This window comes from Podarcis bocagei, assembly GCF_964188305.1.
Source record: "Podarcis bocagei genome assembly, chromosome: 7".
In the NCBI taxonomy this organism is placed as follows: Eukaryota; Metazoa; Chordata; class Lepidosauria; order Squamata; family Lacertidae; genus Podarcis; species Podarcis bocagei.
Genome location: NC_138132.1, coordinates 53,395,785 through 53,408,886, shown reverse-complemented (window position 1 = coordinate 53,408,886; position 13,102 = coordinate 53,395,785). Strand labels below are relative to the sequence as shown.

Genomic DNA, 13,102 nt, shown 5'->3' with positions numbered 1-13,102 from the left:
CACAGCTTAGGGAAGAAGCGGCCACACACATACAGTGGCAGAAGTAAATGCCCACATGAATTCACAGCCTGCCCCTTCTCTCTTTCACACATCCCAATGCTAATACACTTACAGTTGCATGGTGACTTAACAGCTTGGCCTGCCCAACCCCACATACATGACCTCTGTGTGAGAACGTGCACACATACACAAACAGCCTCAGAATCAAGAAACATAGGAAGATGCCTTATACAAAGTGTCTTTTACCAACAGCAACTGGTACAACAGCTACAACCGTTCCTGGACTGGGGAAGCTTAGCGACAGTAGTTTATACGTTGGTTACTTCAAGAATGGATTACTGCAATGCACTCTTATGCGGGGCTTCCCTTGCTCTTGATCTAGAAGCTGCAGTTAGTGCAGAATACTGCAGCAGGATAGCTGACAGAAGTGAAACCTTATCAGAATATATATAACACCTGTGCTCAGTGATCTGCATGGGCTGCCAATTTGCTACTGGGCCAAGTTCTATTGGAATATATAGCCCTTAACAACTTGTGACAAGTTTGTGAGATCGCCTTATCTCATATAAGATGTGAGATGACGTGCACACCAGAGTTATCACCAGGTTACAATAAAAAATAACTTGTGAGGTTTACAGCTACTTTAGGTGGGAAGTTGGTTTGTTTGGTTGCATCTGAGGAGATTGTGCTGGTATAATCTCTTAAGGGGCAGATGGAGGGAAAGGGTGTGGAGGTTGAACCAGGCAGCTGGATTGTGCCAGCTAGATACCTCATCGGGATGATTTCAGGGGCTAGACAGTTAATTGGCAAATGCAAGGGATAGGGGTATCTGAGAAGCAGCATATAGCAGGAACTGGCAAGTGTACATGGGAGAAGGATCAAGCCGTCCTGGGCAAAAGAAGAACAAGAGAAGCCCTGATTCGCTGGCAGAAAACTGCAGACAGAATGCCCAGGCCTGAAGCTGGCCTTGCACATGGAGCGTATATAGGGCTCCCAGCCAATTAGAAGGCTGGGCTGGGAGCCAATCAGGGCCTGAGAAGTCCCTGACAAACATAAGGAAGGTTCTCAAGCCTTTTATGATGCCCAAGTGGCAAGCAGCTGTACCTTGGGAACTGAAGGGTGGTGGGTTCTATTCCCAAGGGGAGCCAGGTTCTTACAGCCTTTCTGAAAGCCCACAAGAACACTCATACATAAGCACCTTTTATTCCTTTATCTCTGCCCACCCCAACTGTGTGTTTTTAAACAATATATTTTAAGAGATATATAAATTATTATTATTATTATTATTATTATTATTATTATTATTATTAGAGAGGGTTGGAAAATGTCAGCCCATCCTGCCCAAACCACTTTCCAATTCACATATACCATCTATTAATTTAGCCCTAGCATTAGGAATAGGAGAATCTGCTTATAAAGGGTCCATCTAACTTGGTACTGTCTACACTGCCCTGCAGCAGCTCTCCAGAGTTTCAGACAGACCAGGTGCACTGAGTTGGGCCCCACGTGGGGCGTCTGATGTGTGTGCATGACATCACACAGGCCAAGCCTGCCAGGACGCTCTGGCGATCACGGGGGGTGGGGAGGGCGGAGGGTGAAAATCACCCTCCAAGCCTCCCACGACCCATCAATTGCCCAGAGGCAGCAGGTGATGGTGGCCCCCTCAATATTGGGGGGCTCCACCCCATGCCTCAAAATATTGAGGGGGCTGAAGCCCCTTGTACCCCATATACCCTGCATCCCTCCTGGAGACACTTCCAGTCCTACCAGAAGGTGACTTAAATTGTTCCTGGGACCTTCTGCTTACAAAGCAGGTACTCTAAGTTATACCTGTTCTCCAAAGATGCCACGCTCTGATGCCATCATTGGTTTGGCCTAATCTTAGCCTCATCTCCCACAAGCTGTACCTGCCAGGCTTAGTCCCAAGGGAAAGATGACGGGTACTGTTAAAAGCATTTTCGTTTAGACAAGTCTACCTGGATATGTAGAATGCTGACGTGCTTTAATCTGTTCTTAGTTTATTACTGATTTTATTTTTTAATGTTTTAAATAGTTTCTTTTGCTTATTTTCCCCCCTTTTACTCATTTTGTTGTTTGTGATTGTTGCTGTTTTCAATCAAGAGGTATATCAATAAAATAAACAAACCTGGGAAACATGGAAGGGGAAGAAGGTTCCTAGTTCTCTGATTTCCAGTAGCAGAGGCATCCTTGGAATGGTTCTGAACCAGTCCCAATCAACCTGGTATCAATGGACGATTAACATAACCACACATGTGCACACACAAAGGAGGACATGTTCTGCATGTCTCTGTGGGCTGCTTCATATTACTGGCTTTTCCCGGCATTCATCACCCTCCCACAAAAGGTAATGTGTGAATGTAATGATACTGCGTTGGCAAATGCACAATTCAGACAGGCACTTTTGCCAGGGAACCATAGCTGGCTGCAGCTCCCATACTGTGGACTACCTGGACTTGCGTCTGTGTAATGTGATATGTTAGCATAGAAGGGTTTTCTTTACGGGGAGGGGGAATAGTTGGAACAACAACACCTCACCCATCTGACTGGGTTGCCCCAGCTACTGTGGGTGGCTTCCAACAAATACAAAAGCATAATAAAACATCCAACATTTAAAACTTCCCTATACAGGGCTGCCCTATGCAACTGTCCTCATTCCTTATTATTGGCCCTGCTGGCTGGGGCTGATGAGCGTGGGAGTCCAACAGCATCTGGAGGGCCACAGCTTCCCTACCCCTGTGTTTAGTGATTTGAAATTGTCAACTGCCTAGAAGACACATTTGATTGAGCAGTAATTTTAAAAATCCGTTAAAAAATTGCTCAGTGTATGTAAACCTTTTGTACAGTGGAGTAGGCCATTTTTTATTATGATTTATGATTATTTAATTTTGATACCACTTAATGTATTAAAAATATCTGAGCAGTATACAAAAAACTGAAGCAACAGCAGACAACTTAAACAAAATATTACAAAAAAAGAGTTACATATATAAATGTTACATTAATACAAAGTTACATATAATTTCATTTTCCTTCAGACGTTTGCACGCTCTCTCTCTCTCTCTCTCTCTCACACACACACACACACACATACAGTGGTGCCCCGCAAGACGAACGCCTCGCGAGACGAAAAACTCGCAAAACTAAAGGTTTTTTTGTTTTGGAGTTGATTCGCAAGACGAATTTCCCTATGGGCTTGCTTCGCAAAACGAAGCTTGCCCCGCAAGCTCCGGGGACAGCGGGAAGCGCAGCGCGTCTTCCCCGCTGTCCCCGGACCTCTTTTGAAGCAAGGGGTGGTGCGGAGAAGATCGCTTCTCCCCGTTGCCAGCCCCGCAAGCTCCGGGGACAGAGGGGAAGGCGCAAGGCCTTCCCCTCTCTCCCTGGACCCCTTTTGAACCAAGGGGCGGCAAGGAGGAGAAGCGATCTTCTCCTCTCCACCCCTTGCTTCAAAAGAGGGGACAGAGCGGCGCTTCCCCTCTGTCCCCAGACGGTCTCCATAGGAACGCATTGATTGATTTTCAATGCATTCCTATGGGAAACCGTGCTTCGCAAGACGAAAAACTCGCAAGAAGAAAAAACTTGCGGAACGAATTAATTTCGTCTTGCGAGGCACCACTGTATACACACACACACACATTTAAAACTGGCCAGCTGTGAACTTCAGACCCTTGCTTTACAAAGAAAAGGCACTGAGGATGCCAGAGGTCCTTAACACTATAACTCCTAGTGCCAGCTTCCTTTAACCTTTGCAGACACACACTGTTCCCTTGCTAATGTGTACTGCCTGGCTCTGCCTCTGCTGCTGGCACAGGTGATATGCCAAGGTGTTCCTCTCTGCCCAAGGAATTGCAAGGCAGGAGTGTTAGAGGCACTGTGGCATCAAGTTCTGTTGTCCCCAAGGTCAACACTATTACATCTCCTTGCTGAGTCACAGGCAGTGCTTTCAAATTTGATCCAGGACATAGCAATGGAAACTGCCATGAACAACTTCACCAACCAAACCCTTCAGCAAGGATGAAATGAGAAACAGGAAAGCATGGAGCAAGTGACGTTAACAACTGACTGACACTTCCTAAATGCCATACAACAGGAAAAACACATCAGGTTAAAATAAGTGTCTTTTAAGGATCAATTTAGGCATTTTTATGCAGGGATGGGAAACTCTTGAGGTATAGTTGGACTCCAACTCCCATCAGGCCACAGCCATCATGACCAATGGTGATGGGAGGGATAGTTCGTTGGCATCTATCTGTAGGGTCATGTATTCCCCATCCCTGCTTTTATGGAACAACTTAGGATGGTGTGGAACCATGTAGGTTTCTATGTTCCACATTACTGAGCAGAATGGCAAGGAGCAACATGTCAGGTGCATACACAGAAAAGTAGGTTAAAAGTGACTGAAATAATTTAGATTACTGGTAGCTAGTGACTGATAAAGACTATTGATAAGAACACATCTCATATAATTTCTATTGCTCTCTCTCTCTCTCTTTTTACATATTTCCAAAATGCTTTCATTTGTTTTAAGAGAGGATACCACCGGGTTTCTCAAGAATGCAAAGGCCAAGCCTGCAAATGTGGGGGTATGGCAGTGGTGGGAGAAGAAAGCCTGACCCAGGACTGGCAGTACCAAAGAGGTGTGTTTCAACAGCCAGGGTGAAATGCAGAGAAGCTGGATAAGATAACCTTGAAAGCAAGAGCAAATCAGGATACAAGGCCTTCAACATTATGCATATCAGGAGCACAATGACCCAAACTTCACTCTCAACCAATATCCGTTGTTCTACCAGCTCCACAGTTGCAGAGATACCACCAGTTTTAGACAACAGTAAACATCACTCTCTGTTGCACTGGAAGGTGAATCAAGACACAGCTATCTATCTATCTATCTATCTGAAGTCACCCAGCCACAAGCAAAGCAGTCCGGATTCCCAGTCTCATCCCACTAGATTTGGATCTGTTCTAAGTACACAGGAGTCACCAGGTTGATCTCCAGAGCCAAGCTCTATCAACACAGCAGAGCTCCTTTCTGTAGCAATCACCTCTATTTGACTTAGATAAGTTATAAAATGGAGCGGAGGCTGAAAGGAGCAAATAATTAAGTCCTGGCCCTTCTAATTATCTCTCCCAGGCAAGCCAGTGAAAACAGAGACAGCGTGCACTTCAAAGCAAGAGCCAGCGATCCGAAACAAGAGGAAGCGAGGAAGCTAATAGCCCCAACGCTGCTTCCAAACAAGTCCCATTGTCAGGGAGGCTGGAGATTCTCCCTTTCTGCCTCAGTCTTTGTCCTTTCCCATTAGAAGCCGGTTTTATTTATTTATTCACAGTATTCAAATGCCACCCAGTAACAAAGTTCTCTGAGCGGCTTTACAACAACAATAAAAACATTTAACAAGCAATTATAAACTCATGGGGGGGCACAAATGTAAAACAGCATAAAAACTCCAGCAGCAAAGAATAAAAATCAATGGATTTAAAAGGCCTGGTAGAATAAAAAAGGTATTCACTTAGCACTGGAAACAGTACAAAGGAGGCTCCTGGCAAGCCTCTTTGGGCAGAGCATTACACAAGCTGGGTGCCACCACTGAAAAGATCCCCTTCCTGGTAACCACCTCTGCATCTCATTTGGGGATGAGAGGCAAAGGAAAAGAACCACTGAGGATGGTTTTAAGGTCCAGGGCGATACTTCTGACCCCAAGCTGCCATGGTCTTTAAAGGTCTGGAAACAGACTAGAAGCCAGTGCAGATGACAAAACACTGCTGTAATATCAAATGGTCCCATTCCAGTTAACAACCCTGCCACTCTGCTTTGGAGTAATATGCATTTCTGGACCTTTTCCAAAGGCAGCTGCACATACAATGCATTGCAGTATGCATGTGTCACTGAAGATTGCCTCTTTCTTAATGTCAATAAATAAATAAAGTTGTTTGGGGGGGGCAAGATGATTTCATCACAGGACTTTGGCCTCCTAGGTGCATTACTACCTGTCTTTGCTCTTGCTCATTTTCCATGTTATTTTTGGCCAGGCAAAGTATATCCCCCCCCCACACACACATGGGCCTATGAGGACACACCCTGGGCTGCCCCCTCCAGGAGAGGTCCAGAGGGTGACAACACAAGAACAGGCCTTTTATATGATGGCTCCCCAGTTTGTGGAATACTCTTCCCAGGGACGCTAGCCCAGTGCCTTTACTACATATCTTCAGGCGCCAGGCAAAAACATTCCTCTATAACCAGGCCTTTGGCCTTTAACTATCTGTGTGGGCTTTTAGAAGGGGATGGGATGTTCTTAATGTATTTCTCTTTCCTCTTGGTTTTAATGAATCTCAGTGATATTTGAAGACACATTCAGGTCACACACACCTAGAGGGAAAGTACTGCATTCTTCTATTGCTTACCCCAATCCTGTACAATGTCTTGCTCTGAAAGCTAACTACAATTCACCAGTCGTGTGGTGGCCCACCAGGGGCTCAAAAACCTAAGAATCAGAGGCCTATCTGGTTCAGCATTCTATTCTATCTGTGGCCAACCAGATGCCCCAAAGGGAAGTCCACAGGCAGGACCTGAGTACCATAGCGCTCTCCCTGGTTGTGCAGCTGACCCAAGACCACACAACAAGGATGTTGCCCAGCAACTGACAGACCATGGCACATGGTTGGTGATATCCATTAGGCTTGGTAGGTTATAAATTGTGCTGTCTGGATTGTCCATGCAATGGCACCAAGTCCTTCTCTTGCTGTTTTGAAACATGCTGTGAATTTTGCTCGTTTGTTCTTTTTAAAATTAAGTCTTATTGTCTCTATGCTGGCTCTTAGGTTCCGTTTTAAAACTTTTTATATGCTGAAGTACTTTATGATGTTCCTTTTGAATTGGTTTTATTGCTTACATTGTAAACCGCCTTAGAAATGCATTGGTTTTTAAAGAGGGGGCGGGTACAGGAATCAAAACAAACTCTCTCCCAGCATCGTTGTCTCAACTTTGAAAGTATACTCCTGAACTACTTTACATGTGTAAGGTGTACTTAACAGAGTTTACCCCTTTCTTAGATATTAAGCAGCAAATTCAGAAGCATTTCTCAGAAACAGAGCTGCAAGGAAAGGTTATCTAGTCCAACACCCCAGTGATGCAAGGAATCCACTACTTTACCATCCTTGGCAGATGGCTATCCAGTCTCTACTTAAGAACTATTAACAAAGGAGAGTCTCCCATTTTCTGAGACAGTCTACTCCACTGCAAAATAAGTTCATCCTAATCTTAATCCTTTTTCTTATGATTTGAACCCACTGGTTCAGGTCCTATGTCTGGAATAGAAGAAAAGAAATTCACCCCATCAATATGAAGCAGACCTTCAAATACTTGTATGAATGGATCTGCTCACCTCTAATCTTTCTTTGGCATAAGAATCTATTTCTACTTCCCTCTCCAAGTCACAAAGACACACGTGGGCAAATCGGGGATGGGTGGGAGTTCAGTGTTAGAAGTGCAACAACACGAGCATCCAAGCTGGTAGGGTTGCATGCCTCCAGCCACTTCCCCAAATGCCCAAATTTCTGGGGGCTGCTACTGGTTCAGACATAACATTTCATGACTTTTAGAAGTCATCTGATATAAGCACAAACAGACCCAGAAGCAGTGTTAGAAATTAGCCAGGTGTGTTTTGCTTTCAGCATGGGTCCAATTGCGACTACAAGATTTCTGGGCGCCAGGTTGGCAAGCATATTTTTAAAACCTGCCTTAATAAAAACTAATACAATTTCCACCAGGGGTGAGCTTTTCCTTCTCGCATACTGGGGCAAGTGAACTGTTGTAAGAGCAAGCTACAGTCAAGCAATGTAGTTGAGATCACAGAATCATAGAATTGTCGCATTGGATGGTCATCTAGTCTAATCCCTTGGCGAACAGAGATTCTGTTGTGGTGACCGCAACCTATATTTAAGGTGCCATTTGGCACCTAGCTTATATATTTGAGTTTCTAACACTGCCCAAAAGCACTAGTTGAGAATGGGTATCTTTGGCATTTTCCCCCACAAGAACACACTCAGCAGAGACTTTGCAAAAAAGTTGTTACATGTTAAAAATCTATTCCCATTACGTGTGTGCACTTTAAATTTGTTATAACAAAATGGACACAAGTTGCTAATCAGCTTTTTTAACAAGGTAAGCCTTCTGTAGCATTATGTGGCAGAGTGTATCCTAGATTAACAGATATTGTAAAAGTTTGTTGGAGGTTAAGATCCCATGGGATGGGAGTTTGGTAGCAAACAGAATGGAGAAGCTAGGTAGGCTGGAAGAAACACATGCTCCAAGATGCAGTGTGCCAGTCTCTCTCTCATGGCCTCCTGAACGCAGGCTAATCCATGTGCCTAGATCTCATGCTGCTAACCTACCACAGCTGTCTCCAAACTTCCCAAAAATACATTCAACTGATTGTAGGACTCGTCAGGCTGAACCCAACCAAGCCAAAAGGCTGTCCAATGGAACCTGCTTCAATTCCACTTTCCCCTAAGCCTGGAGAAAAGCTTAAAAAGAACACTTGTAGAGTGTGTTCCTGTCACCCCTGAGAAACCTCAACCAACCCTCACACTTTTGGTATCAATAAAAAGTGCATCCAGGTTAGAGTGGGAGATTTCAGCCCAAGGGCTTGGTCCAAACAAAGGTTTTCACCTTAAAAATCAGGGCTACTATCAACCAATAATACCACTCCACAAACCTTTTCCCTTTAAAACAACAACAACTATGACTCCTATTTGCCATTATTACACAGATATGGTTCTAAAATAGTTCACCTCTCTGAGCATGTACAGAGCTCCTTCTTTCGGCAGGGAGACAAGTCAGCCAACCACACACGCGGGGACTTGAGCCCCCGCCCCCTTCCTATTACAAGTTTCCTCCACCCACCCCCCCTGTCCGAAATCCACAGCAGTCCAGACAGCCAGAAACAAGCTGAACTTCCCGCGGAGGGAGGAAGCCGTGGCGGCGGCGGCGGCGGCCAGCAGCAGGAGCCTCCTCCTCGCGCACCTCCCTCGCCCCAACTCCACGGTGATGGGCGCAGGAAGGAGACGGAGAAGCGCGGCACTCACCGATGATGGGCGGGCGGCCGCTCCAGCGGGGGCTCCTGTCCTCCATGGGGACAGCCGGCGGGGAACGACAGGATCAGCAGAAGCGGCGGCGGCAAGACCCTCGCGAGGCACTGCGGTCATCCAGCCGCCGGAGGCGAGGCGGCCGGCCAGGGAAACTTTTTTCCCCGGGCGCGGCGGGAGTGCGCGCGGCGGGGGGGGGGCGGGGGGCGGGGAGAGGCAACTTCTCAGCAGAGGAGCGCCGGGCTCAGCCGCTCGCTTGCTCGGGCTCCGTGTGTGCGTCTGTGTGTCTCTCTCTCCCCGCCTCACTTCCTGCTTCTGGTGCTTCTCTTTCCCCGCCCGCGGCTCCGCTCGGCCCAGCCCAGCTGGGCTACTCCTGTTCCAGGAGCTGCAGCCACCGAGTGACTCACCGGCTCCAACCGGGCGACGGCGACTCCGCTGGCCGAGCCCCCTCCCGGAAAAGGCCGCCGGGGGAGCACGTGCGGAGCGGGGGGAAGAGCGATCTTGCCTCTGGGGAGGAGGGGCTTAGGCGCCCACGGTGGCTCCCACCCGCCAGGAGGGATCCCCCCGCCCCCGCCCCAAAGTCCTGGGCGTGTTTACTCCGAAGTAAAGCCCCAGCGAATGTCAGCGGGAGACTTGCTCCCAAGTCAACCTGCGCAGAAGTGTAGCTTTCCAACCCAATCCTGGGCATGACCAACTAGGAAACAACCCCACCAAGTCCAGCAGGACTTGTTCCCAAGCCAGACGAATGAGGGGGCGCTGGGATTAAAACTGGTATTCGATCCCCAGGTAGGAGCAGGAGGGAGACTTGTGGATACTGAAGGATGAGGAGAATAAACTCATCCTCCTCCTTTTTCTTCTTCCTCATTTAATTAGCATTTTTAAGAACTGTGGCCTCCATTTCTCTACCCCGCAAGGAAGTAGGAGGTTGAAGGCTGGGGATGTGGAGAACAAATAGGAGACCTGAGAGATTAAATTCTCCATCAGCCTTTGGCAACCTGGGGCTGATAGTAGTCTCAATCAGATGGAGGGCACCAATCACAGTAGATGTCCCACCACTAACTCTGCCTGCCTAAAGATAGGCCCCTGTGACTTACATGGGGTGGGGGAAAGGAGTATTCTGGATACAGCTGGCCAGATGGGGTTTGGAACTGCTGCAGGCTGAGAGGAGACAGGCTGAATTTCAGCCAGTGAAGATTTTAGTCCGTGACCCCCAAACAATCCAAGAAAGTCCACCATGCAAGGGCCATGCAGCTCATTTGGGCGGCAAAGACGTCTTGGAGCCTTTAACAATTTCTGTGCTTTTTATGCTGTATTCTGAATGGTTGTAATTTGCCTTGAGTGCTACTTGGAAGAGGTTTTCGACATTTAAACAAATGCCTGATCCCAGGACTTGAGGAAGCACAAAAGGCCAAAATGGCAGGGGCCTTCCCCTTGCTGCTGAGCCTACAGAGATAAGCAGACCTGGGGAAGGGGGAGGGGGACATGGCTGCTCTGGAAAGCTTTGCATGATGATTTACTCAGTCCGCTGACCAGCCATCTGCTGGAGAAACAGAAAACCACATGGCCGCCTGTAACTGATGTTTTTGTGCCTCCAAGGTAAGAGGGGATCCCCATGAGGAGCAGGCAAATAATGCAGGAACATTCTGCAGCATCTTGACACAAAACCCTTTCAGACTATCTAGTGTCCTCTCTAACTCTTGCAGAGTTGCACTTGGGGAACAAAACCAGTCACCCAAGCTCACCAGGAGATAGGAAGGGCATAGGAAGATAGGAAGGGCATAGGAAGAGCCTGGCTGCTGGATTAGGCCAATGGCCCATCTAGTCCAGCATCCTGTACTCACTCACAGTGGCCAGCAAGATGCCCATACATGAGTGCAACAGCATTTCCCACTTGTGATTCCCAGCAAGTGGTATTCAGAGGCATGGTGCCTTCCAGCAGTAGAGGTAGAACATAGTCATAACCATCACAGATGCCAAGCTGTGCACTGAAGGAAGCTTGATCAATCTCACACACCCCCACCCCCCCACACACCCTATCAAACAACAGTATGGTTTAGGCTTCGAAAAATGGACATAATATGCTTCAGGATGAAACTTCCATTTATTCACAAATTACACCTTTAAGATATCACAAGGCTCTTTGTTGTTTTTGCTACAACAGACTAAGAAGGCTACCCTCCTGGGAATATAGATTCTCTTTCTCCCTCTCTCCCAAATCATCTAATTAAACCAGTAGTAAAACAATTGTTTTAGGGACGTGGGTGGCGCTGTGGGTTAAACCACTGAGCCTAGGACTTGCCTATCAGAAGGTCAGTGGTTCGAATCCCCACGACAGAGTGAGCTCCCGTTGCTCAGTCCCTGCTCCTGCCAACCTAGCAGTTCGAAAGCACGTCGAAGTGCAAGTAGATAAATAGGTACCGCTCCGACGGGAAGGTAAACGGCATTTCCATGCACTGCTCTGATTTGCCAGAAGCAGCTTAGTCATGCTGGCCACATGACCCAGAAGCTGTACGCCGGCTCCCTCGGCCAATAAAGCGAGATGAGCGCCGCAACCCCAGTCGGCCACAACTGGACCTAATGGTCAGGGGTACCTTTACCTTAAAACAATTGTTACATTCTTGGCCCACAAAATGGACAAGAGGTTTGTTCCTTGCTATCAGTTCAGGGGGAATCCAAGGAAATAATGGTATGCTTTTTAAACAGGTAGTGGGTGTTTTCCATGGTATTATTAATGTCTCATATTTTCAGTGTATATAGATAATGTTCTCTTTTTTCAGTAATGATTAAAAACCAGAAGGGAAAGGAGGTGGGGAATGTCAGAGGACAAGCACAGCAGAATCAATGGCTATGTTCTACCTCCACTTTTGGAGATGGCATGCCTCTGAATACACACTTTTATTTATTTTTATTAAATTTCTATACCACCCTTCATCAGATGGCACAGGGCAGTTTACAATAAAAACACAAAAATACATGACATAGTAAGAAACAAAAACAATACCCCACCCCCAGTTTAAAAGGCCATAGACTGTTTAATTAGCCAAAGGCCTGGCACCTGAAGATAAAGTTTCTGTAAAAAGTCCTGCTTGTAGGCATCCCATAGGCACCTGACTAGCCACTGTGAGAACAGGATGCTGGGCAAGATGGTCTATTAGCCTGATTCCGCCTCCTGGCTCTTCTTACATTGTTACGCTCTAATAAACTTTCCTCGGGACACTTGTTGAACTCCCAGCTCTGCACTGCTGCCAGGATGTGCTCCCCAGTGGCTTTCTCGCTCTCTCTTCCTATCCTTGCTTGAACTAGACCACCCAGTTCTGACTGCACGCTCTGCAAGCACCCTCCCTTGCCATTTTTTGTTTGTGTGTGTGTAATATGTGAAATTGAAAGGAACAAATGTGCTTATCGGCAATTCTCACATGGTACAAAAGCAGACTTTTATCTTCCCACCTTCACTAATCTAGAGCAAGTTTATGTCTGTAATTTCTCCCCCTTAATTTTCTGAGTTGAATGCATTTGTGGTATTAGTATACAGTGGTACCTCAGTTTACAAACACTTCAGGTTACAAGCTCCGCTAACCCGGAAGTAGTACCTCGGATTGAGAACTTTGGCCCAGGATGAGAACAGAAATTGTGCACCGGCGGTGCGGTGGTAGCACCTGAGGTTAAGAACGGACCTCAGAACGAATTAAGTTCGTAACCCAAGGTACCACTGTGTGAACAGTATGTTTTATATGGAAAATGCATTCATGTGCACAGTCCTTACACACACTAGACCCAGTGTTTATCATACACATATGCACAAGAAATACAGCACATAGTTTGTAAGTTATTAACACTCCCAAATAAAACTGTCACTCCAAATTTCATATGTTCATACAGTACTAAACATTTTGAGTTGTAGCCAATGTTAGTTCTAGCAAGAGTAGAGTAGACCTATTGAAATTAATGAGCATGAGTAGCTTAAGTCCATTGATTTCAATCAGTTGGCTGAGTAGAACTTAAC

General features: G+C 46.6%; 1 protein-coding gene across 4 annotated transcripts in view; it reads right to left on the bottom strand.

Moving 5' to 3' along the window:
* GSE1 (Gse1 coiled-coil protein) overlaps window positions 1-13,102 on the bottom strand; it is a 443,486-nt gene that overhangs the window by 250,839 nt on the left and 179,545 nt on the right. Inside the window, exon 1 of one of the 4 annotated variants that reach the window (XM_081201100.1) lies at window positions 9,100-9,215. The exons of the other annotated variants lie outside the window; for them this stretch is intronic. Coding sequence (XP_081057226.1) covers window positions 9,100-9,145 — 46 coding nt within the window. The 5' untranslated portion in view covers window positions 9,146-9,215. Of the gene's footprint in view, window positions 1-9,099; window positions 9,216-13,102 lie in introns of those variants that run through there. 4 annotated transcript variants of the gene reach the window in all.